This window comes from Carassius gibelio, chromosome A4, assembly GCF_023724105.1.
Source record: "Carassius gibelio isolate Cgi1373 ecotype wild population from Czech Republic chromosome A4, carGib1.2-hapl.c, whole genome shotgun sequence".
NCBI classification, from domain to species: Eukaryota; Metazoa; Chordata; class Actinopteri; order Cypriniformes; family Cyprinidae; genus Carassius; species Carassius gibelio.
In genome coordinates, this window is record NC_068374.1 from 30224685 (window position 1) to 30252666 (window position 27982).

Genomic DNA, 27982 nt, shown 5'->3' on the forward strand with positions numbered 1-27982 from the left:
ACCTAATAATCACTTCTAAGCTCGTTTGAGCATTGGGATTTAGAGATATTGTTTTATTTTAACAGTAATTGTTTTACAGCTTCCACTTCAAGGAGAATGCGTTCTTACCTCGGTGGTATAACTAGTTTTATCCAAGTGGGGTTTGACCAAGGCTGTGCGGTGGACGAAAGTGGTCAGCGGTGTTGCTGAAGTAACCAAGACGTACACGTTTATGGTGGCATTCATGCTCTGAGTGTCCGAATGGCTGAGTGTGATTGGCCGCCTCCTGTAGGATACAATCACAATAACGCTGAAAGAAGAAAATTGACATCGTAATATTTTTGGTTTGTCATTCCACTCAGATGTGGCATGACTTACCATTTATCTTCAGCAACATTTGTGGTTCCCTCTTGTGGAGATGTGGAAGAAGCGCAGGCAGAAGGACGTATTGGTAATGTCACTCCTGAGATGGAAAACAGATGGGAGAAGTTCAGGCACATTGATTTCCTCTGTGAGGAAGACACACAGAACATGTATCGACGTGAAGGCCAAAGCTACTTCAATTCTTTCCACAAAGACCTCCAGACACGTGTCTAGAGATACCATGTTATTAAATCATTGGGTCTGGCCACACTTCTCACATGCACGCTTTGCTTCTGTGAAACGTAAACTGCAGCTCTGTTCTAAAACACGGTGAGTTGCCTTACTCCTAACTGTCTACACTGGTAACAGCCGTGTAACCTCATAAGTCTACATCGGCAATAACTCTGCAACCCAAATATAAAGCACGCAATAGACTCGAATCACAAATAATTTCAATCGAATTTGATGCTTAGCTAACTGCATGTTAGTCTCAACATACAAATACATAGCACACACAAATACCAGGTCATATTTTACGTGTTTGAATGATTTTCAATGTCACAGTTCATTCTGGGACCACATTTCGTCATCAAGCAGATCTGCCTCAGAATTTGGTTAACACAATTGTCGATTTTTTTTTTTTTTTTAGTTTTTGAACAAAGTCTCTTATGCTCACCAAGGCTGCATTTATCTGATCAAAATATGGTAAAAACTAGGCTATATTAATCCTGTGAATTTTAAGCAGTCAATAAATGATGCATTTTGTCATTCTCTGGGTTTGTAGGGCATTGCACAAGGTAGCTACCATTGCTAGACTCAGATCACTGTTTGTGATTAGGATTAAGATATCTTAATTCAAGACGTACAAAAGTTAATGTGCGTGTTTACTAGTCCTCATATCAGCACATGCACAGCTCAGCATTTCTGAGCAAGTGAGTGGTCTTCTGGCAGTACTGTGCGAATGAAAATTCCTTCAGTGATTCCAGTCGCCTCGTCACCATTTAATCAGAAACACACACATGTCTCACCAGCCTCAGAGAAAAGATGTCACTCCATACAACTCAAGCAATACTTAATACTCTCAAACAGGTCTATAGTACACATCTCCAAACCTCGTTCAGTTAAACCACATGACACACCAGCCTTGGGCCCCAAAGAAACACTTGGAAAAACATCAAGATCTCCGTAACCCATGCTTCTGCCAAAGTCAGGGTCACTCCCTACCTAAGTGTGTGAGCTATGCTGAGCTTACATTCGACTTGGTCACTGACCCGTCCATGTCATGTGTATATTTGTGCACTCTACAGTATGCCTGCCTTCTAATACCATTATAAAGAGGACACCACCTGGCCTAGCCAAACACCAAACACCAGGACTCAATTTTTCATGTTTCTGTGGGCGCTGGGCAGTCATGAAGGACAATATTGTTTCTGAGTCGGAGACAAAGCCTCCTTTTCTGAAGCTGGGCAGTAGTGATGCCACAGGGCCAGCGGGTGAAAAATCAGTCATTATTGTCATAGAAAGTAGGCACTGTTCTCCTCCTATGAGGTCTTTCAGAAGTGATGTTCATAATTGGTTCAAAGCAGTGAAATTAAGCGTGAACAAGTTCAAAGAGCTTTGTAATGCAGCGTTCTGACATATAAGAAGAAAGCGACTTTCTGAAGAAGCGATAACTCACTATGGCTGTTATTAAATGGCATTTATGATGTGCACTTGCCTTTTAATATCCCTGCAGCAGAGAGTTACTCACGGTAAATATCACCCTTGACACTGACCTTTATAAGTAATTACAGAGACAAGCTTAAAACGCTCCCATACACACCTGACAGAAGTGCGTCACAGACACACACTGCATTGTCAGAGACGTCAGTTAAATTGAGACTGAACTTGTTTTAACAAATTAAAGTGGTTAAAGCGGTTGTTTTGGATCTAGTGCTGTTAACTAAAACTATTAAATGTAATATTTGGTAGTTGAAAAAGAAAACTGAGAAGATAAAATAAAAACTCCTTCAAAGTATTAATATAGATGATACTACAATGGCTGATTGGACCCCATTGACTACCATTATAAAGACAAAAACTGCTAAAAACATTTTTGCACAAAAGTCAATTTCTTGCAATATACTGCATTCTGTAAAACATCTTATTTTGCCTTCCACAGAACAAAGTCATTTGAAACTAGAATATATGTTGTGGCTGCAAAATTGCATTACTTTCTCAGTATCTGTGTTAAAGAAATGCTTAGAACATTGCTGCTCACCTGACAGCTGGCTGTCCGTCAGAAACCGGCAGACTCCGCCCATGTCCAGAAACACTCCTGCAAAGGCTGGTATTATGTTAACCTGTATGGAAATTTAACCCCGGAGGGATCAGAGGTCAGAGTTTAACCAAGACCACCATAACAGATAGTTTAAAAGCATTTCAAACAGTCAGCCTTCGGTAATGCCTTAAGATCCCGTGAAATGACTAACAGCTTATGAACGAGAGTGATTTAATAACTGAGACAGTAAGTAGCAGTTGTTCTTGGATCACATCCAGAACTATAACTGTCTCAGGAGACTCACAACAGCTGGGGTATTTAAGCAAATATCATCATTATACAAGCATTACTAAATACAGGTTTCAGATTAATCGGAAGTAAAATTACAAGTATGGTTCAGGTTCTTATAGACTGGTTTTCTGCATTTAGAGTGTGAGATCAGAGGAGTTGAGGATGCTGGATCCTGCATCCTGGTTTCTATAAAAATTCCTTTGAATCTCTGGACCAGATCTTATTTTACATGCATTTCAAACAAAAAACATTTGGTATTAGCACTTCGTGTTTGTTTGCTTTTCCTTCTCAGTGTCAGAGCTATAATACACTATTTTTTTATCATTATTATGCATTGCATTGCATCATAAACTGGAATCTCCTCAAGAGCGCTGGATATAGGCTATAGAGAGTGGGTGGTCTTACCATTTGATGGTGCTGTGGATGGGCGAAGTTGATTTTTCGCAGGCAACTTTTTTCAGAGCCCTTTAGGCATATCAAGATGGACCAGTCTCTTCCATCTGTGTTCAAGGGAGAATATATTTAGCAAGAGATTAAGTAAATTAAATAAAGCAATAAAAAAAGGATAGCAAGATCAGCGTAGATTATGTGTTGATGACAGTTTTGCCAAAAACAGAGGATTAAGGCAGTGACACACACAGATTTTCTGCAATCTAAATGAGGACATAGACTTCTACTTTTTTTTTTTTTTTATAAATATATTACAATTACAACTACAGACTAATACAAACCATATACAACCGTTTAATAATTTAATTATGTGTAGTCTAAATAGGCAGCAACCTACTGGCTATTATTATTAATAATAATAATTATTATTATTTATATTATTCATTTGCTGCTCGTTTTCGTAAATAAAAAATAGCTCTCTAGATCTTTTTGTATTCTATCTGCCCATCTCGACTTCTGAAAGACACTGCCACTCTGAGAGGCTCTTTTTACACCCAGTCATGTTAACAATTGACCTAATAAGTTGCAAATTGGTCCTCCTGCGGTTCCTTATATATACACATTTAACTTTCTGGCCTCTTATTGCTACCTGTCCCAACTTTTTTGGAATGTGTATCTCTCATTATATCTCTCATTTCAAAATGTTTCACTTTCAACATTGGATACGTTATCTATATTCTATTGTGAATAAAATACAAGTTTATGAGATTTGTAAATTATTCCATTCCTTTTACTCAGAGTTTGTAAAGTGTCCCAACTTTTTTGGAATCAGGTTTGTAAAATGTTATTTTATTTTGTATTATTTTTATTCATTGTTTTTAAGTGAAAGACATTTCTGTTGGAAATGCTGAAATACCATAACTTTACCGATAAATGTTTTTTTTTAAACTAGAACATCCCTGAAAGTCCCTAAAGGAAGGTTTTGTCATATTTAGCTCTTATAATACAGAAGGCCAATAGATGCAAAGTCCTTTTACAGACCTAAAAATTAGGATAAGCATGGATTACTTAATGCTATGGCAACACTACACACAGTCAGGAAGAATCTGAGGCACTGCTAATTTTCCTTTCGCTGCCTTCATCTATACTTGACATTCTTTTAACTTTTTTAATTTCTTTTATGCAGCTTTAAATAAAGGAGGGGCATTCGTGGTTTTGACAAGACATCAAAGACACATAGCCCCCTACACAACCTCTCTGCATGCAAACACTTATGATTTATGATATATGACAGCTGTCAAATGTCATTTATACTGCTTTTATGTAACAACTAGAAATATTAAATTAATAAATACATTTGGAATTTAATTTTTAACAAGTTTTAATAAAAATAATAATACATTCCTACTGACTAATCTAATCTAAGACCAAAAGGAAGTTGATTTAGGAACATGCTCTTAAATCAAGTTGTATGTGCATGTGTAATGTTTAATGCTTACAGAAATTAGAACCATTGAATTAATAAAACTTCAAATTCTTTCAGAGAGAGAGAAACTGGAGAAGACACATCTGGTAGTTATTGTGGTGCTCATGATTGCTCCAGGAAATGGGTTGGTGTGTGTTTGGCATAAAGTCCAAACGTTTTGTGCCTGAGTGCCGTCCCAGCCCAAACTACAGGAAATACTGTTTAAAGCCAAAGGGAATAATGGGAAATCAGCCTTCACGTCTCTCCTGATACACTCATGATAATTTCAGCTCATTCTATATTCTGACAGTGCTGTTAACAGCTCATCATTTCTAACCAGTTCAATGCATTTTAATGTTTCTGCTTGACTGTTTTCCCATGATTCCCAGTGGTGTTCCAGGCCAAAACCTAAGATACAGTTTATAAGTGCTGCATACCAAACAAGCCACAGTTAAATAAGCATCTCTATTATGATCTGTACTGACATAACTGTCACCATGTGTAAATCTACAATCATCAAACCCTTTACAAACATGCATATTCACACACGCTATTTACAGTACACACAGTTTCATGTCCCAGTAATGTGAAGCACTGGAAGGCTCGGTTGCCTCCAGCATTCCTGGCATTAAGATAAGTGTGTGTTTTATCAGTAATGTTTCTCTGTATGGTTCTGGTAAAGCTGTTGGCCTGATGACCTCAAAGTTTTAGATATGCCTGCAGGCCAACCCGTCAACCTGAGTGACAGCTGTCGACAACCTGTCTTTGTCCGCAAACAAACACCTGCTTATCTCATCACATAATACACATGCACATACTTGCGTGGTCTAAACTAAACTAAATTAAACTATACTGGTATAGTGTTGTTTAAAAAAGTCATATTGAAAATCTAAAACAATTTTAGGAAATCAAATGATTTTATGTGCAAATCTCATTTCTAGGTCTAGTTAAAACTTTTCCCTAAAATCGGGGTAATTTTGTCAAAATGTATATTCAGTGGTCTCAGATGTTTGGACCTCATTGTATTTTGTTTTGGTTTTTCTCTTCTTTTTTTACCCAAAATAATATGCCATTACATATTGCCAATATCCACATTCAGGAAATGTGGCTTTCAAACAGAGTCAAAATAACTCTTTTGAGAGAGAAATTAATTATTTTTATATTGAAGAAAGGGGTCAAAATAACATTAAACTCAATCTCAATTTGTGGTAATAAAGCTGTATAATACTACTGTATGCAGTAATATGATGATTAGGATTAATATGGCCATATGAATGATTGGTGCTATGTAAGTGAAAGACATTTACAGAAACTAAATGACACCGTTCAATATAGAGGCCTTCATCTCAGTCACCTATCTGTGTCCAGTCACGATCTGGAGGAGGAGGAGGGGAGGAGGGTTTTAGGACCCCAGCTGTGACTGTGAAGCAGTGCTTAAACTGAGCTGGAGACCAAATTAACCCCTGAACCACCTGACGGTGGACGGGAACAACAAACATCTGAGTTCAAGAGCCAGCAGCGAACAACAGTGCAATTTATTATACGTTTCTCTGGAATAATTCATTCTTGATTGGTCAATGGCAGGATTCTTCTGTGGTCAAATATTTTTGTATAATAAATCACTAAACTATAGTCGCTGGAAACCAATCAATGATACCTCACATAATACACACAAAATATTGTTAAGACACATAAGAATCAAGTCAGAGTTGGTTGGAATACTTGCGTACTACATAATATACAGTATGTACTGTGTACTGCATACTCACAAAAATTATTTGAAACACTACACGCCATATTCAACAGTAAATATTTAAAACAGTAGTATGCTTCAATGTAGTGAAATGAAATCAGTCTTGGAAATAAACTATTATTTCACGTTTGATTTAATTATGAGTTAAACTAAAATTCAATTCAATCAAATAAGGTGAGTACAATGATAAAAACGGATAATATTTGTTTTTGTCATCCTTTCCAGTTCCTCACATTAGAAACGGATGGTTAAGTCAAGTGCAGTGCATTTGCAGCATGCTTCGGTTGTATACTACACAGTTTGGTGAATTTAGTTCACAGCAGGCTTGGTTCTAAACATATCAAAATCTGTCCTGAAACCATACCGTTTAAAGCATGCATGCATATGTGAGCTATGTTCTCAACAAGCACATTAACATCATATTTTTAGCATTTTTAGTATAGATTTTGTATGCAGCAGTGTTAATTTTGACAGCAAATTCAGATTTAGTCTTAGTCTTAGTCTTTTGAATAACACACCATTTAGTTTTAGTCACATTTTAGTCATCTGAAATGTTTTAGTCTTAGTCTAGTTTTAGTCGACTAAATATCATAAGAGTTTTAGTCTTAGTCTAGTCTTAAGTCTTTTAGTCTTAGTCTAGTTTTTTTTTAGTAGAACAAAGTCAACTTAGTTGACTTGACTAAATGTTTCCATCAGTCTGTTATGGAATGGTATTTATAAAATAAACATAAGGCCTGCTCTCAATGAAAAATATACATGCTCTCTGAAAAAGATATGCATTCGTCCTGCAATGCATATGACATTCTTTCAAGATGAAGTACAGTATTATTGAAATAGACAACCACCTATATTATATTTGTATTGTATGTTCATTCTATTTCTTTATTTGTGATATTTACACAAAGTTTACATTTTTTAAGTTTGTTTTTGTTCATTTAAAATAGCACTGCATAGTCTTCACTGTAAAATAAAATACACAATCAAACCAAAATGTATTCAGACACCTTCAACGTTTCTTACAATATCACAGTTTATCTGCTGTAGTTTAGAAATTGGTAATACAATATGACAATAACTCAGGGTTAAACTGTGTCAGAACAACAAATTCATCTTGATAATGTCTGATGCAATGCTTAATTTGGTTCAGTCTGTGGTGTGAAAAGGTTGCATTAGCAATTAAAGAAAGAAACACTTAACCAAAACATTCTCAGGTCCCTAATACATTTTTTTTTTTTTGTATTTTTTAGTCACTAGTAAAACAATATAATCTATTCTATCTGATTTTTGGATTGACTTTGGATAAAGTCTTGTTAAAACTACAAAGTAATTTAATCAAGAGCAGTGAGTGATTTACTTTCATTTTCATACATTAAAGACACTGACAGCAGAGCTAGTAAATTAGGCGCGGTCACTTTAAGAGACAAATGCATCCGTTATAAAGATACACATCCGATTTCTTTCCAACTCTTTACTTTCACTGAAGACACAACTACAGACCTTTTCGAACACACTTTCCAAGACGGGTATTTCGACATATTTAGTATGTATTTGTTGTCGGTACAAAAGCAAGAAGACTTTGAGACGCGTCTCTGCTTGCTCCCTGAACACCGCGCTGCTGAATTGAGCTCTTTCACTTTTCGCTCTTTTTCTTATGTTTATTTAAAATGCGATTTGTATTTGTTCGTTCAGGTGCAGGAGGACGCAAACGTCCTGAAGGAGAACTCGGTTCAGTGTTGCGCGAGTAACCAGCTGCTCAGTTCAACTTTCCCGCAGCGCGGGGCTGAAGCCAACTTGATGTGTTGAATGCTTGGAGCACGTTATAAAACGTATTCTTACACATTTCTGTTTTAATAAATGCTCATATTAAAACATAGCATTACACATAAGTAGGTACAAAAATAATCAGTGATACATTTACGACCCCATAAAAATTTGGGTCGCAATGGCATTTCAAAAGGTCGCAGTGTAGTTCCCTGTGTAAACAACTTAACTGTTATGAAAACGTCCTCGAAACTGTGCGAATTTCTGCAAACTCATCTTTGTTCTCTTTTCTGTGTAACTGCTGCTGCGTTTGTTTAGCTGTTGCGCTTGCATTTGCCGCGGCTTTTTAAAATGGCTCGGCAGCTTCTGCATAGATCAACCTACCCTCAAAGATTCGCTCTGATTGGATCTCTTCTCCATTCGTCCCTCCCATATATTTTCGTCTCATTTTTATTCGTTGACTAAAGTGTCAGTTATATTTCGTCACGTTTTTCGTCATCATATCTGACTTTTTATTTAGTTTTTATTTAGTTTTCGTCCGTGAAAAAGGTTAGTTGACGAATATTTTTCGTCATAGTCTTCGTCAACGAAATTAACACTGGTATGCAGAACATATTTTGTGTATTATATGCATATATTCTGTATGCATAATTAAACACAGATGTCCTATTACATATAACACAATAGTTGCAGTGCATAGCATACTGTTTTCATACTGCAATGCACTTACTTAAGCTTCCAGTCCCAATGCGGCAAATGAAACGTAAGTAATTTCAGCCAAGATTTAACACAAAAAAGGATTAAAAGAATAGTTCACCCAAAAAAGTCTGCTGAAAACTGACTAACCCCTCAGGCCATCCAAGACGTAGAATCATTTTTTTTTTTTTTTTATCAGAATAGTTTTGGTGAAATTCTTTAATACATCACTTGTTCACCAATGGAACGTCTGCAGTGAATGGGTGCCATCAGAATGAAAAGTCAAACCGATGCTAAAAACATTGCAATAATCCACAATTAATCAAAATGACTCCAGTCCATCAATTAACGTTGTGTCAAGCAAAAATCTGCGTGTTTGTATTAAAAAAATTAAGACAGTTTAATTTCAAACTGTAGGTTACGAATACAATACGAGTCCTCTGTTCACTATATTATGAATGAAGAAATTTGCCCAGAAGTTACAGTTTAAATTTAAAAAGCTTTAACAAACTCATAAACACAGCTTTTCACTTCACAAGACATTAATTGATGGACTGGAGGCGTGTGAATTACTTTTGGAATAATGTGATGTTTTTAGCATCTGTTTGGACCCATTCGCTGCAGAGGATCCATTGGTGAGCAATAATGTAATGCTAAATCTTTTTTTTGATGAAAAAAAAAAAAAAAAAAAAAACTAATCTACATCTTGGCATGCAGGTTAGAATATTTTCTGAGTGACCTTACTCCTTTAAAAATGCTAAATTAACATTTACTCTTCATTATATTAAAGCTGCTAACCTGACACTGCTTGCTGAATTAGGTCATGTGATAACAGTGTATAGTTTAAAGTGATGATTATGCATGCATTTACTACATACAAGATGACAAAAATAGGCAGCATTCAGTGCACTATAAACTATGCAGTAAGTACTACAGTAATATTCCAAATATAACTTGGATTTACATCCAAAAGACAGGATGTCCCCCTCCCCTCACCTCTTCTGTCCTGTCTGAGTGAGGCGCTGGTCTCTGCGTAACGGGCCTGATCCACTCGATACCCCTGCTGCTGTAGGACTCTCTGGTACAACTGGACCTCACTGTCCGTCGGGGCATGTTGGCCCGTCAGAATAATGGCTTTTCCCACACAGCTGCGCTTAGAATGATAAACCTTTGAGAAGGAGGAAAGAAAAACGTTTGCAATTGTATTTATTCTTGATGTTACTTCCTTTAAAACAAAAAAAAAAAGAAGCACAATAAACCTGATTTGTATGTTACATATGCTCTATGAAGTTCAAAACAGGGTTTTGTCACATGTGAGGATCACAACAGCAAGGGTTAATCAGAAAAGCAGCTGAGCATTTCAAAAGTACCCATAATGCAGTCTAGCATGGCAATGACCTCTGTGGGCCATCAGGTAGGGAGGAGGGCCCTGAAAACAGGATTAGATGACAGCAGACTTCAGATGCCTGGATGACGGCTGCTGCACAGGAGAATTTTAGGATATGGTTCAGTTTAGCACAAGAGGAAAGCCTGACAACATGAGCCTTATTAAAAGCCATATTAAACAATGCACACGATCATCCAGTTCAGTGTTGCATAACAGAATCAGAGGAACACAGCGTTATTTGGACAGAGCTTCAGCATGGAGTGTGTGACTGAGGAAGGGAGGGGAGCGTTTCCTCTGCTTCAGCATAGATGATACGGTTCCCCTTTCTTTTCTCTCTGCATGTGTTCATCTTTTTCTGCCGTCATGCTGCGCTGTTCTCTCTCACTCTCTCTCGGGGGTCTACTCCTCCTCTGCTTGCAAATGTTTCCATCTGGGAGCTCAGCCACTTTAATGAAAGGGTCCTAAATGGCCAAAATCAACCCCTGAAACCTCATTTATTCTCCAAAGCAGACTCTTTACTATTGTTTAGTAAATACTACATAGGTTAAGCATTTAAATAATAAAACCATAAACAACTTTGACAAACTCCTATTAGAAAATATAATACAGTATACATCAACAACAATATAATGATATGATTATTAATATTTTTATTGCTGTTGTTATTATTATTATTATTATTATTATTATTATTATTATTATTATTAACAACACTGGGGTTAGATGCGCATTAGTTTTAGTTGTACATTAAGTAACATTTTTATTTCCAATTATATTTAATAAAATGTTTTACATATAATATTAATATTAGCAAACATCAATACATATAATTTTGTAATTGTTATTATATAATACATCATCATCATCATCATCAACAACATTTATAATTACCCGCATTTTCCGGACTATAAGTCACACTTTTTTTCATAGTTTGGCTGGTCCTGCGACTTATAATCAGGAGCGACTTATTTATCAAAATTTATTTGACATGAACCGAGAGAAATTAACCAAGAGAAATTAACCCAGAGAAAACATTACCGTCTACAACCACGAGAGGTAATGTTTTTTTCCTCATCATGAAGTATTTTTGGACTGATGCGACTTATACTCAGGTGCGACTTATAGTCCTAAAAATACGGTAAATAAAAGGCTTAGATATACATTTCTACAATAATATATTTATTTTTAATTATATTTAAGTATCATATTTACATACATTATTATTAGTATATGTAAACTAATACTTAAATATATTAGAATTATACTACTATATAAATGCATATCTATTTTTACATATCATATTTATTAATATTATTCATATTATTATTAATAATAATACATAGTTGTAGTAAATATAATAAAAAAAAAAATTACAACTACAAAAATGTACAAACATTTTATATCAACAACAGCAATGATAATAATAATTAATATTAATAATAAATATTAGTTGTAGCACTACTAGTAGTAAATATGATTCTTTTAATTATAATAGATATTAGAAGAATATCAGGACATAAAAAACAAATAAATAAATAATAATAAAAAACAACATACTCTTACATTGAAGGATGGACTTAATCTATATGTAGATACTAGAATATCTGAGACTTTTAGCCACCTAACATAACCTGCAAACTGCAGTCAACCCACAAACGTCATGATGGTGAGTTTTGCACAAGCCATCACCGCTAAAAATTTTGTTTATAAATGTTCTCTTTTATTTTCACCTACTAAAATTCTAGTTTCATCACCAACACAGAATAAATAAGATGCATCTCATTTCCAGTCATGCTTATTTTCCCACTCTTTCTTCCCTACATCCCCCAGTCTGTCTCTCCTCACATCTGCTCCCTCTCTCCTGCCCCTCTGTGAGACCTCAGGCTGCAGACACTAATATAAAACATGCAATTACTGGACTGCATTCATTTCACCCTCCGTGTCTGGGACCAAGACACAAACATCATTACTTCATTAAAGCGCTGCCTGAAACAGCCCAGCGCTCAAAGGAAGTAATAACAACCAATAAGAAACATCTCATGAAGAAAGAAGGAAATAAAAAGGAAGTTGGAAGGGAGGGGAATAAATATATATTTATATCTATAAAACCAAAAGAGCTGAGAGAGCACAATGATACATTAACTTAAATAAGATCTGAAATTAAATCAAAACATTAAATCCTCTCAGGGAAATCTTCCTTTAATTCTCACCACATAAAAACAGGACGTGAATATACACATAAATATTAATTTAGTCCTCTGATGCGGGGATCTGTGGAAATGCAGTCAAATCACAGCTGAAATTGCCCTTTCGTGGAAAAGTATCCTCTTTTGTTGCTACTTGTAATTGATGAACAAGAAAATGTCATTTTAAACTGGGAGCCAGACATAGAAATCCATGCAAGTCTTGAATGCAAATGAGAGACAAAGTAGATGGTATTTGGTATGTGCAACTAAACTCTATAAGAGTTTGGACTACAAATCCTACTATTATCTTCAAAAGCCATCCTCCTAACACCGTCCTCAAAGGGTCATGACTTTAACAGCACACATGGTGCAGAAAAACACATAAAGACATATGTGCACATGCATGCCATACTGACAGAGAAAATATGACATATTCTCTCTCAAACACAAGCACACATATACAAACTCATAAGTGTTGTATATAATACCACGAAACAAATCTAAGCATAACAACATCTGTACTCAGATTCAAACAACTCAATCCTCACATGCCCTCTGACCCAGTAAACACACAGATACAGAACAGACCACCCTGACTGATATGCAGAAATCCTACACACAACCTTAAAGTAATGTGGTGGTACTGGTGATTGCATCATATTATTTCCATGGTTAATGTTTGGTTGTGAAGGCTAGCAAGACATTCAGTGCGCTAGTGTAAAATATCCCGAAGTTTGTGTGTGTGTGCTCAGGATAGCACTTGGGAGTTAGTGCCCATGCCAAAATACCATTATCATCTCATAAACACTACTCTGTTTTCTTACGTCAGCAATGTGGAAAGAAAGGGCAAACAAAATTAACATCATCATTAAAGTCACTCAGAACAATTATGCCTTTCAAATCTGACTGAATGAGTTACATTTAGAGCAGCTGTACTCTCCAATATGAATTTTTTTTATATATTATATGTGACTCTGTAAAAATGAACCAACTTGCTATATGCATCCATTTAAACGAGATACACTCACACACACAAGCACACATATATGCCTTCAAAGCACTGTAAAACACACAATTGTGATTACACCCTACAATCCAGATTCAATGTTTGAATCCAGTATAAAGCACGGCTGGGTCGGGTTAACATGTCCTAACCTTCAAGAGAGCACTTGAGATGTGGAAAGAAGGGAGAAAACAAAATGTGGGTTCTGTTAGTATTCAGAGGAGACCTTGAACTCTGCTTGTCCATGCAAAGTGAATGATTCACTTGAATAAAAACATTTGGAATTGGCTCAACATTTTATTCAACCCCCCCCCCCCCCCCCACAAACTACTTCTCTCTGTTTTTCTGCGCTTTCCCTGCTCTTCCTCCCCTCCACAAATACCTCTCTCTATCTATGTGCCACTCTGGACGAGGGGTTCTGTTACCACTGGCTCTGTGTTTAAGGTTTAGAGGTTAATAATGGCTGTCGAAAGGACCCAATAAAAATAACCCTTTTTCCTCTCTCCTAGAGACATATTCGACACAAACCACATCAAACACACTAGCAAACGCATAACATACCAAAACCGCCTCTATGCCACATCTAGACCCTCTAAAACAATGCAACACATGGTGTAGAAAAGTTGTGTCCTCTCCCCACACAGTCAAAACGGCAGACCCAACAGTGATGGAGTGCAGTTGTTCGTGCAAACCACAGGCCTAATGTAGATTATAACATGTATAGCATGTGGTAGACTGTAGGTTTCACAATCTCCTGACAGCAATGTCACAGCAGAGCTTTAACTTTACGCCTTTACTGTATACATAAATAATACATTACATTTAAATATATTAATGCTATAATATTATGAGTACTAATTATAAATATTGTTCAGTATTATAAATAACTATATCCAAATTATGCTATAAATGTAAAATGGATAATACATTAATAAATAATTACTTTAAATACATTAATGTTGTAATATTATGAGTATTAAATAGAAATATTTTTCAATATTATTTATTACTATATTTAATTATACACTTAATTTAAAATGAACTAATTAAAATTTAAATACATGTTCACTGTAAGATTATTACAGTTCACAGTATATAAATAGTGTTCATTATCATAACTACATTTTAATTTTCTAATTTAACATTCCATTTAAAAATACATTAATAAATAATTGCATTTAAATACATTAATGCTTTAATATTCCGAGTATTAAACATTCTAAATATTGTTCAGCATTATACATAAATATATTTTAATTATGCATTAAATACATTGATAATTCATTAATAAAAAAAGACTTACAGATAAATGCTGTAATATTATTAATACTAAGTATAAATATTTTCCAGTATTATAAATAACTATCTTTTAAATATTTTATGTTTTTTAATATTCTGAAATTGCTGTTATTTTGCTCATTTTTGTCATTTGCAAGTTGAACATCATAAGCCTGACTGCTTTAAAAACAGTGTCAAACATTAATGCTTAGCGTAAATAATAATTATTAACAATAACAACAACAACAATTATAATATATATTTTTTTAATCTAGAATAAAAATAAATCAATATTGAATTTTGTATTTATATAAAAATATAAAAATTATAAAATATATATACATATATATATATATATATATATATATATATATATATATATATATATATATATATATATATATATGCATTTCTAAACAAACTAAAAAATAGTGTAGACTGTGTGAGATTCGTATGCGACTCCGACCTTCCTGCTGGCTGTTAAAGTGTGATGTCTTAACATATTAGACTGACATATGGCAGCAGTCAAAGAATTCATTCACATTCACTGTGCGTGTGTGTGTCTCTCTCTCTGTGTGTGTAAACACTAGAAGTTCATCCGCTGAAAGTGAATGCAATTGTCTGATCCTGGATCAGAACCAGGTGGTCCAAAAGCACAGACAGACGTGACTTTGTTAACATGAATGAACGTCCTCCATGATCTCCAGTAGGGATGCACGATAATATCGGCACAACATCGGTATCGGCCGATAAAAGCTTAAAATGACCATCATCGGTATCGGCCGATATGAATATTTCTGCCGATAAGCCAAACCGATATTCTCCAAGTGAAATAATTGACCTGTTTTTCAGATGTGAATGTCTGTCTACATTTGTAAAATAATACATTTATGGTAGAATCAGTACAGAAGAGATACATGGATTTCTCTTCAGTAAAATTAAAGTTTAAATATATCAGGCGAAAAATTTGTATATATATATATATATATATCGGTATCGGCATCGGCCAAAATTATTTTGAAAATATCGGCATATCGAATATCGGCCAAAATCCAATATCGTGCATCCCTAATCTCCAGGGACAACGAGACACAATGGTTTGCGGGATGGGAAAACATTTTCACAGTTTTCACAGTATGCACAGCAACGATGGCAATAGGCATCTTCAAATGAACCTTACCAATGTATGTTAATGTGAAATGACATTATGCTAATTCACACAACAAGCATTATGTGCTGTTGCTGAGAGGCTGAAAACATCAAACAAATGCCTAGAATCCTTAATTCGTCGATAAAAACTCCAACACACACTCACAATCATGATGCCCACAAATCAACAGATTATAAACCCCCCCCCCCCCCCCTAACCCTGCCCAACTCTGTTACCTACGTGTTTATGACTTTTTATATGACAGCACCAGACACTGCAGGGCACAGTCTACTCTCCAAACACATCAGAGAGCCACTGTTAGTCACACAGACTGATAACTCTATCCTAACACACACTCACACTCAAGTAAAGTTCACTAACAGCTGATTGAGGACAGCTGTCATGGCTCTCAGTGTTGACTCCCCGCAAGGAGTTAGTTAGTGCAGGATTATGGGAAGGCATACTGCCCCAGTCCCGGCTTAAAACTAAACCTCTCTCACCTCTCATTGATTTCCTGCACTCATCTTCTGCCTCACTGCCCCTAAATCTGTTTTCCAGTTTCTCTCTCCCTCTCACTTTTTTCCATGATTTGCACACATGCTCCACCTCCTCGTACAGAAGTCGTATATAAACCTGTGGCTGCATTCTACATGACAGCCGTTCTTTATTCCCGGCATCTCTTCTCAGATCTTTCTCTCCCGTACTGACATAACACTTCCCCACAGACGTCAATCATCCCAGCTCTCGAAAGAAAGCATGTGTGAGCTCATAAATAACCCCTCCTTCGTGTGCTCTCTTAAACCAATGAATGTTTCTCTTCCTAAAATACCTCCCATCATAAATAAACAATATAGGTACTCTCTGGCTATTTTTAAGGGGGGAGATAAATATCCCAACACAACAGCAAGAAGTCACTAGAACTTAAGAATAAAGTTTTTTGATTTTGATTTGTTGCACAGCTGATGTTGAGCAAAACATCCATTGTTTTGAACTCTATAGCACTACCTGGAAATACAACTTCAAGGTTATTTTTCATAGATAAACTATGAAAAATGTAATGTAAAATAACTTTGATCACAAAATGTTTAAATGTTAATATTTTAATCGTATGAGCACTAAATATTTTCAGTATTATTAATAAATAATTTCATTATATGTAAAATTAAATACATGAATAATACATAAACTAATAATTAAATTATTAAATTATAATGCTGTAATGAGTTTTAAATATCTTAAATATTTTTCAGTATTTTAAATAGCTCTTTTAATTAAACATTTAAAATTAAATATATGAATAATACATGAATGAAATATAATGCTGTAATATGAATATTGAATATTAAAATTGTGTCATTATTCTAAATATATCAATTATGCATTAGATTTAAAATGAAATACAAGAATATTACATTAACAATAACTAAAGTAATATAAAGCAATGCTAAGTATTACACAATAAAAAGTATTTTTCAGTATTACAAATAATTATTTTAGGCTATACATATATTATATTTGAAATACAGGAATTATTCATTAATTAAACAAGATAATGATTAGGCATGATTAGGCCACTAAGACTAAATATAATACTTTTGGATACTTTGGAAGAAGAAGAAGAAAGCAACGATGAAATAATAAACTATAAACAGCTTTCAAACAAAGAAAGTAGCCTACTTACAAAACTATCTGTCTGTGATGCTTCAAGTAGAGATATGAGTCTCTCTGGGTTCTTGAGGAGTAGTTTATAGTCAAACACCGCAGATTTGTTCCTTTGGTCCCGATGAATGGACTTGAACTCAGTTCTGTCCCGGTCAATAGTCACAGTGTGATAAAACAGCCCAAACGCTATCCCCAGCAGCAGAAGGGGACCCGTGCAGTACCTCCGGCGGAGCATCCAGATCCCACGGAATATCATTCCCACTTCTGCACAAACGTTCCTTGCTAGAGTCAAGACACATACCATTGGGAATGTGCGTTTGGTCCCCACATCATCCCTCCGCATCACGCTCAAACGCACAGTTCAGGAATCCCACGCGCTGTGTAAATGCGCGCGTATCTGAGAAAAGCTTCTTGACATGATCGTGTAAACGCTTGAATTAATTCGACGTGCGCCAGAGCTGGTTGTGAAGACTCGTTTTTAACGGCCCGGGTATCAAAACAGAGGGGAAAGTTTCTCTGAAGGCTTATTTCCTCTTCTTAAAGCTGCTGAGCCCCGAGGTTGATTAAAAACACTCCCGAGCAGAGGAACCTCATGACTGAGAGTAATGATACGCCTCCTTCACGCTGAACGCGCTGTCAGAGAGCGCGTGCGTCACTTTACCAATCTGCGGCGATGTGTGGGTTCCGCGAGGCTTCTCAAACATGTTAAAATAAAAGGCATTTTCACACAGGACGTGTTTAGCGGTCATTTACAATCCGTCTAAATCGTCGGTCAATCTAGACGAGCGAAAGGCACGGTTTTCATTCGGTCTCTCGCGCGCATAATCGTACGCGTTTTTAAAACCGTTTAAAGTCTTCGAGTAAAAAAAAAAACTCGCTTCTAGACCCCTGTGTGCTGCTCATTTTCATAGCTATTTAAATAGGAGTCCCTGTATTAGATTCTGTTAAAGTTAAAGCCAGAAAAAAAAGAGGATGTTTTGGTATGTTCTTGTGATATTTTTAAGTGCGCACCTGGTTTTGCGTTAACCCATTTAATTCCAACAATTCCCCAGCATATTAATTTTACTCCTTGGAAAGCCCAAAAAGAAATAAAATGTAATTCATATTCTGATTATATATATATATATATATATATATATATATCATTTTATCAAAGAAATAATTTTAAATCTATTTAGTATATATTTTCTAATTAAACAGTGTACCAACTATCATGTTTACATCTATCATTGTAATGATTTATGAGATGTATCATTATAGGACCTTAAAATATTATATATAATATTTAAGGCGGTTGTATCATGTATTTTTTTGACATTCTATGGAGCTTTGACATTTTCTTTGGATATTACCACCTGGAATTAAACAGCTCATTCACACCAGCTATTTAAAATGTTCACAAGAATTACATTTTAGGTTTACAACATATAAAGTTTAAAACCGTTTTAACCCTTTAAACTCAAAGCAATTTTTTTTTTTTTTTTTTTTTACAAATGGAGTTTTATGGTTTGAGATTAAATGAGAAGAGAATGACATCTTTAATTATCCCATTCACTTGACTGGGACTATTTAGGAATGGATTCAAGAAGGATTTATATAAAAACACATTTAGCTTGTTTCATGAATATATAGCTCCATGCATCTCATATCCTTCCCTTGCTTCTACTAAAATCAGAGGGCACTGATGGTTGATATTAATATTTATGTTGTTCCTACTTGGAAAAATCTATTACAATGCACTTTAAGACCGTGTGTACCAAAAGTTCTTGATAATTTTATTGTTTTAGTTTTTTCCCCACATCTTGCAAAACATATCACCACATCAGTGCAGTATAGGCTAGACACAGACACACAAACATACACACAGGTCACAGTTGTTCATTTGTTCTATTGTACACCTTAAGAGCTCCTCTGTAAAATAAGAAACATTCTGTCCTTTAAGCGGAGCACAACTCATCATCTATCCATTACACACAAATAATCCAACAGAATCATCATTTTCACTGGCGGGCAACGGGGCATCACTGTTGCCGTTGTATATCCATTCATATCAGTTTCATTTAAGATTAGTCAGAGCTGAATGTCCTGAGACTTGTAGTCCATAAAGCAGTTCAGGACTACAATTCCCAGACAGCATCATGTCAATCCATACTATGTAGATATGGATTAGCAGGAGCTGCCAGATGCGAAAGATCATCACGCATGGCAAGCTGAGGAATGTCTTGAATGTTAAAAAACATGGGCCTCTTAATACCATCTTGCCCATCCGCCTCCATAAAGATTAAATGGAGGCGAAGAGAAAAAAATAAAAACAGGAAACGTTTTGAGGGCAGTGTGCGCTTAGATTCATCATCTAAAAACACACAGCCTGGTTGTGATTTACACAAACACACACACAGCAGCCACACCATCTTTCAGGCATCAACATCTCTTTCTCGCATCTACACACCCTGATCGCATGGGGATGTAACATGTACACTCTCAGTCGAGGGGGACAGTCATTTCAGAGAGGTTGGCCCAGGTGATCCAGCATTTATTTGTGCCGGCTTCCCCTCCTCTTCATGGCCGCCGTACACTGTGGGCAGTACCACTTCCCTTTGGGCGCCTCGGTCAAACCTACGCAGCCGTAGTGGAACCACTCGATCGGACACTACAAGAATAGATGGGAAACAGTCAGGATCAAATAAATCACTTTTTCTGACTACAATCAAAAAAGAAAAAATACAAAGGAATTGTCAGAAGAGGAAAAAAGGATATATATACACATTTCAATTTGGTATACATTATAAAATGTTATATTACAGTATTGTATATTACAAAATTGTGACATTTAGTTTGTATAATAATTCTATATTTTATTAAGAGCTGACAGTATGAGCTTGTGTGAGTTGTTTGAAGAGGAAATGTGTCAGTGTCTCTGGAGATGAAGGGTTAGACTTACGTCTTGGTTATCGCAGCCGACCATCTCTCCGTATGACACCTGCACAATGACAGTAGATCAGAATGAGACACAGAGCACACAAACACGCACATACGCACCTGCAGCCAAGTGTCACGGATGCGCACACCTGTGAACAAAGACTTTGCAAGTTTTGTCTTTGATGTCTATTCAGAGACACACACACATTTCTATTTTTGATACTTTGACAAAAGCAATATTACTTTGAGGCCATACAACAAATGTATTCATGGGGAGACAATTCTTTTGCACTCAAACATAAACTAAAACACACACACACACACTCACATAGTCCTTCAGCCAACCGTTACTGGAGTCACACACACACTGCACCTCCCTAAACAGGTCTTTGATTTTCCTGTATGATCTTGCTTTATTGGGGATGGTTGAGAGTAGCTCAAGAGAAGTTTTTCCTTTTCAAAACATTCGTTCTGTCCATAGCAGGCAATTGTTTAAAGGAATAAACTGTTAAAAATAAAATAAAATAAATAAATACTACAATTGAAAAAAACAAACATTTAATATAATATGCATAATGTATATATGCATACACGCACACACACAAACAAATATAATATTTTATTTTAGAATTTAACAATTATCAAATGCTTAGTATTTTGTTTTATTTTAGGCTTTTTCTGCCATTGAGAAAGGAAGGAATAAGGAAAGGAAATTTTGACTTGTCCCAACTAACTAACCTGCCTAACCAACACAAGCTTAACAGCTCTAATGTGTGGATCATTACTGCCACACCACAGCTTTGTAATCTGCATTCAGTGGTCCCAATTAATTAGTAATAGTGAATCAACATTATAGTAAATAATTTCAATATCAGAATAACAGTAAGAACAAGAGAAAAAGAGGTGGTACTGGAAGGCTGTATGAAAGATGTGAACGCACCTGGTTGCAGATGCAGTATCTGGGTTCGTTTGGGTCGTAGGTCCAGTCCACCTGACTGCTGGTGTCCGTTTCTGTGATGGTGGTCTGTACCAGCTCATGAGCCAATGCAGACGATGACGAGCAGGACGACAGTGAGGAGGAAGAGGAAGATGAAGAGGACTGGTGGTTGGAAGACTTAGTGTTGCCTCTGAAAAGCAAAGTAAGAAAGTCCTTGCAAAACAAATGTATATGAATTTGACATCAAATGTGCCAGAGCAAGTTTGACACTTATAGAGGAGGCACAATGTACAAAAACACCACAAAAGCTGAATAAATAAGCTTTCCATTGATGTATGGTTTATCAGGATAGGACAATATTTGGCCGAGATAAAATTATTTGAAAATCTGGAATCTGATGCTGCAAAAAATAAAAAATCTAAAAACTGAAGTTGTGCAAATTAAGTTCTTAGCAATGCATATTACGAATCAAAAATTAAGTGTTGATATATTTACAGTAGGAAATTTACAAAACATCTTAAAGCAACATGACCTTTTCTTAATATCCTAATGATTTTGCTTAAAAGAAAGAAAAAAAATGATAATTTTGACCCATAGGGTGTTTTTGCTATAGTTAAAGATATACCCCAGCAACTTAAGACTCCAGGGTCACAAATATGTTTCTGGGTGCCTCATTCAGGAATCAAATAAATGGATAGACAACAGTGCGACTCTTACTTGGTCTTGCGTCCTGTGCGAGAGTCTGCGCTGTTGTTGGACGTGAGGGGCTGTGTGAGTGTGTTAGCCAGTGCAGAAGACGAATAACTGCTGGTGTCCCGGCTCAGAGCAAACTCCCGTCCCAGGAAATCATTGTTCTTCACAGCTTCATAGCTGGCCTTGAGACTGGAGGTTCTCCTGCCCTCTTTCATCTGAAGAACATTAACACAAATATAAAAGAAGATGAAGAAACTATTTCAAGATCCTGCTTCTATATATATATATATATATATATATATATATATATATATATAAAAAAATCACAAAATTTGACACAAAAATAACAGATAAGAGAAAAAAAGACCCTAAGTGGCCAAAAATAGTTGAAACAGGAAACGAAGGGAGGAGGGGGTACAAATAGATCTAAAATTAGAGGCGAAGAGGGGGATGGTGGTTTTACCTGTGCGGTGGCTTGCACTGCCTGAGCTGCTGCCATGGAAATGGCCCCCGCCCCTACAGTGGGCCCGGCAGGAAGCGGGCTCAAGTTGTATGAGGAAAGCGTTTGGGAGGAGTTGACGTTATACACGCTGTTAGAAGAGGACGTGCTGTTCACTCTGCAGCCTGCAACACACGATCACATATCATCTATGACCAGAAACACTTGTGAGGAACCGTCCTACAGGAGTGAGAACTAACCTCATTACATCATTACACTCATTTCTTCTGACCCATTCGGCAAATACCACACACGGCAAACATATGTGGGGCAGGATTATGCCAAATCATAATCGTTGTTTATTTCCCTTGACACTGTGATTAAATTAGGGCTGCAGTTATGCAGAATATTTGCAATTATTTTGCTGGAAATATAAAATCACTGTCATTCAAATGCACTTTTTATTTAGCCCTAATGTCTTCGATTAGATTAGTTTAACAATCCGCTCTCATAAAAGTGCAAGTATGAGAGTGTTTACTTGCATCAATATTTTTACATGAAAAGGGTAAGTAAACTTTGCTATTCATTATCATGTATAGTTTTAATGGTAAGAAAAAAATAATAAAGAAATAAAATGTCAATATTCATCAGAAATATTAATTATTTCCTGTGTTCATTTAATGAAAAAAGAAAAGCTCACCTTAATTCATATTTTAAATGTAATTCTTACATAAATCATTCTGAATTGGCTCTTTTAAACAATGGCTATTTGATGTTCCTCTGACAGGAAAAAATAACTAATTAAAATTAAATAAATTTCACCCATTTACGACATTTTTATGCAAATACACTTCTAAAGTTTGGGTTCAATAAAAATCATACTTTCACTGAACAAGTATACATGACATTGATTCAAAAAAGGTTACAAAAGCTTTCTTTTTTCATAGAATGCATCGCATCTTTCTATAAAAAGTTAAGCTGAAACACCAAATCAGCAAATATTTCTGAAGGATCATGTGACACTGAAGACTGGAGTCATGGCTGATGAAAATTCAGTTTTGCGTCACAGGAATAAATAAAAATTGTAAATATTACAATTATTTTAAATTGTAACAATTTCACAACACGACAATATTAAACAAATGCAGTCTTGGTGAGCATAAAGTGACAAAAAAAACAAATAAATAACCGATCCCAAACTTTTAACATTAGTGTAAATATTGAGATACTGAATATTGCCAAATGCCTGAAAAAGTTGACGTTGTCTGAAAAAAATCTTTCTGACCTGTTTTCACATGACGTTGACTCATAAGAGAGAGAATGTATGTTTTACCCGGTGTGTTTTCTTTAGAGGCGTCTGACGTGAGTGTGGAGAGAAGCGCCTCTGACTTGAACTTCTTTTCTGGTACGTGTTCAGTAGTGTGGTGGGCTGGCGTGCTGTACTTCCTCTCTGTCGAAAGACACACAAAACAGGTCAGAGGACTGAAAGAGAAAAACAAGTAGCAGCCATTCTCTTGAACAGACTTACTCTCCACAGTGGCGTGTGAATGTACGTGGTGGTTATTGACAGGTGTGGAGGGGCTGTCCATCTCCAGTGAACCTAGAACACAGAAAACTGACTTTCAGGTGAACGGTTTCAAATCAGCACAAAGCCACAACATGATCAGTTGTCTGAAATGCATCCAGACATTTTCAGAATAGCTAAAGTAGTAGTTTTTGCTACACATTAAAACATAAGGGCATCTTCTTTTTTGTTCACATCATTTTAAAAAACATGAGGCAACTCCTAGCTTAAGCATTTTTTTTTAATTCAACTAAACTATGAATAATGTGATTGGCATGTGCCACTCACGTCTCTCCAGGACTTCTGTGATGCCAGCGTTATCTGCCTCCAACTCCATTTTGAACTTCGCCAACTCCTGATCCAACTTCCGCAAGTGTCTATCAACCTAAGTAGAGGCACACACACACACACACACACACACACACATCAGCACAGGATCGACAGAGAGCAGATCTCCCATAAACCCTCTTACCAGGATCACGGTCATAAACCATCAATCTGACTGGGGGGGAAATTTTAATCAAGGAGGATTAATAAACTGAATTATAGCACATGAAAAGCAGTGTTGATAACAAACAGTGGGAGTGGCAGCATCCCTGAGATCCATTTATCCATCTATGATGTGCTGCCACCTAGTGGAAACAAAATTACTCACCAGATCATAAATTTGATTGGCTAATTGGACCTTTTCATCTGCATCTTCCAAAGCTTTATAGTAATCCTGATAAACAGAAAGAGATTAAAAAAAAATAGTGCATACGACCCCTTAAATGCAAAACTATGTATCGATGATTAAAGGAATATTTCACCCAATTTTTTTCACTCTCAGGCCATCCAACATGTAGATGAGTTAAGTTTCTACATCGTAACCGGTTTAGAGAAATTTAGCATTACATCAATCGCTCACCAATGGATTCTCTGCAGTGAATGAGTGCCGTCAGAATAAAAACGTCACAATAATCCACAAAAATTCAGTCCATCAAATTAACGTCTCATGGACTGAAAAGATGCATGTCCCTATGAAAAGTCCTATCACACAAAAAATCCATGAACATAGTTGTTTATAACTCTTTTGGACTGTTTCCACTAATAAACTGCACAGATAAAGAACTTTTCCCTCCTGATTCAGAAACGAAACACTGGAGGAAGCAATATTATGGATAGAGGACTCGTATTTTAGGTGCAAACAGTGGTTTCCATCTTGATTATTACAAAAAGGCAATCCACAAGATGTTTGACTGATGGACTGTGTGGAACGGAATCTGGATTACCTGTGGATTATTAAAATGTTTTTAATCAGCTGTTCGAATATTCACACGGCACCCATTTACTGCAGAGGATCCACTGGTGAGCAAGTCATGCTTAGTGTGTTCCGATGAAGAAACAAACTCATCTACATCTTGGATAACCTGAGGGTGAGTACGTTTTCATTTTTAAATTAACTATTGGGTGAAAATTTCACATTTGTATTTCGGTCTCAATATTATTTTAACTACAGCTGTAATTAATAACAGTGAAACTTGGATGAACTGAGGTGCACAGCATCTACTCTTTACCTTTTTAATAATTTCCATCTGTTCCTCCCTCCATTCAGGCTTGTTCTTCTTGGCGTTCGTAAAGAACTCATTAACCCGCTGCTCCAGCTGATCCATCGCATCTGAACAATAGAACAGGGGCAGGAGTGAGTCAAGAACCCAGCACACATTCACACTGACTAGCCTAGTGCCTATACATCTGCGTAGATCATTATAAGGATGTAGGTTCAACCCCCACAAAGGGTGAACGCTCAACCATCACAACTGAAGGCAAGGTATATAAAAGTAAAAAACGTCCAGGTCACCCTCACCTCAAAGCAGTAATAAAAAGTGTCACGTAAAAAAAATAATTGTAATTGTATAGTTTTAACTTATGTTTACTTTATATTAAAAAAAGAATAATAATTTTACTGTCAATTTTGGTGTGAAATATTACCTGGGCATGCCTTTGAGCATGAGATTAGAAGTGAAACCGGTCAAGAACGAAGTCCTCTTCTTGTAATAATTATACAAGCATGATTAAATGTGTAGGTCTAACTAAACTGAGTTACTTAGCAGATCAAATACGGTTTACACTCCATTCAAAACCTACAATGCACAGTGTGACTATGAAGAGGCTATTCGTATCAGTACTGACAATGGCAAGTGTAAACAGAGCCAAAGGACGGTAAAACCGTGATTTATTTAAATCAATAATGCATGCGAATCCCAAGTTTTTCCTTAGCCGAGTTACACTCATGTTGCTCAACTTGCACATGGACTTAAGATGTTGCGTGCTGATGTGAAGTGCATAACACATGCATGCTCCTCATGCATACAAATTCACCCAACAATTCCCCGCTAATATGAAAGGCTTTCTGCATTAGTCAAGGTCAGGTTTGACTCTTTACGGCAGAAGAGTGAGTTTAAACTGGATTCGTACTCTGCACTTGCAGGTCCATCTCTCTCATTTCCGTAAACCTGTCGCGGAGATCCATGGGTAGCTGCTCGATCACTGCCGGGAGAAGAACAGAGGCGCGTTACAGGCTAACAGCTACGACGCATTCACACGTACAAAACAGCCCTCTCAGACACCTAAGCCGTCTAATATAAACATGAACCATTAACATAGCTCCTATACTCACTTTCGAGGTAGTCCTCAAGGTACAACATTCTGGCGGAGAGAGCGTTTCAGGCGTTTGGAAGAAAGGGTGTTTTTCGTCAATATGGCGTCGCAGGCAGCGGAGAACTGAGAAGGGGAGGAAAAATACACAAGTTGATGGGGAGGGGCTTATGTGAAGGGCGCGGGATTTGATTGGACGATGATGGAGTTGCGCGGAAGCTGACGTTTCTTTGAATGGGTTGCACGGGATGTGTAGTTCTTTAATTGTGCAAAGCCATAACTACATTGCAAACTGTGAAATGTACGCATTTTAATTTGGATTGTCGCGCAATATATTGATGCAGATATGCAGATGTACAGTATGCAGATGTACAGTAACACAAATATTTCTTTTTCTTCTAGCAGTGGATGTTTATGTTGGTTTCAAGCACATAGTTAAATTTTTTTGTGTGTGAATTCTTTCCTTTAATTTAGAATTTATACATAGGCCTAATGCTATGATTATATAACAATATATATTGCATAATGAAAGTATAAAGTCAAATAATATAAAACTATTTTATAACTATATTTTTTCCTAGATTAGGCATTTTTTTCTCTCTTGCTCAGTGTCATTCAAAGCTTTGCAAAGTTTCCTTCAAACTTTCCATTTTACAGTAGTAGTGTTTTGAACACGATCTTTATTAGTGAATTTTGTCTTCTAAATTCAAAGCAATTTCATATAAAACACTTGATATGTGTGTGTGTGTGTGATAAGAAAGAAAAAATCATGAAAACACTTGATTTAAATATAAATGTGTGTGTGTGTGTATAAAAAGTATTTTTAACCAAAATCAGTTTATTTCAGTTACTGAAATGTTATTCTATGAAATAAGCTTAAAAAAATATTCTTATGTTCCTTTAATTTTGCATCATCATGGAGACACACAAACCTGGTACTTCTGACTGGTTTCATAAATGTTGGCCTTTGGAGGGCAGCACTGAATGCAATACAGGATGACAATTCAGAAATTTGCTCTAGACAGTTTCAGTTTGGAGCTGTCTGTGAGTTTGGCTTTTGATACCGTTAGAAATTAGCCAGTGGAAGACAATGTAACTACCCAGATGTCTCTTGAGAGGAAAAACCTCAGCTTGACCCCATGTTTATTGCAGACAGTTATGACTTGGAG

The 27982-nt window shown here is 36.1% G+C and overlaps 2 protein-coding genes across 3 annotated transcripts in view; both read right to left on the reverse strand.

Moving 5' to 3' along the window:
- Positions 1–18439, reverse strand: part of LOC127976549 (cadherin-like and PC-esterase domain-containing protein 1) — a 45236-nt gene extending 26797 nt beyond the window's left edge. Inside the window, exons 1-6 of the mRNA XM_052581047.1 lie at positions 17644–18439; positions 9955–10126; positions 3299–3393; positions 2603–2684; positions 358–442; positions 109–265 (exon numbers count right to left, since the gene is read on the reverse strand). Coding sequence (XP_052437007.1) covers positions 109–265; positions 358–442; positions 2603–2684; positions 3299–3393; positions 9955–10126; positions 17644–17967 — 915 coding nt within the window. The 5' untranslated portion in view covers positions 17968–18439. The remainder of the gene's footprint in view (positions 1–108; positions 266–357; positions 443–2602; positions 2685–3298; positions 3394–9954; positions 10127–17643) is intronic.
- A 939-nt stretch (positions 18440–19378) lies between these two features.
- On the reverse strand, positions 19379–27002 carry LOC127976550 (inhibitor of growth protein 3). 2 transcript variants are annotated; one of them, XM_052581063.1, is made up of 12 exons: positions 26836–27002; positions 26634–26705; positions 25733–25833; positions 24832–24897; positions 24465–24561; positions 24141–24212; positions 23946–24062; positions 22637–22797; positions 22198–22388; positions 21484–21670; positions 20566–20604; positions 19379–20274 (listed from the first exon to the last, which is right to left on the reverse strand). In XM_052581063.1, exons 1-12 carry the CDS (start codon positions 26861–26863, stop codon positions 20158–20160), a joined length of 1248 nt encoding a protein of 415 aa, XP_052437023.1. In that variant the 5' UTR covers positions 26864–27002; the 3' UTR covers positions 19379–20157. The 2 variants fall into 2 exon arrangements, with proteins under 2 accessions (XP_052437023.1, XP_052437035.1); XM_052581075.1 differs by lacking the exons at positions 26634–26705; positions 26836–27002 and adding an exon at positions 26148–26590.
- Between the last annotated feature and the right edge of the window lie 980 nt (positions 27003–27982).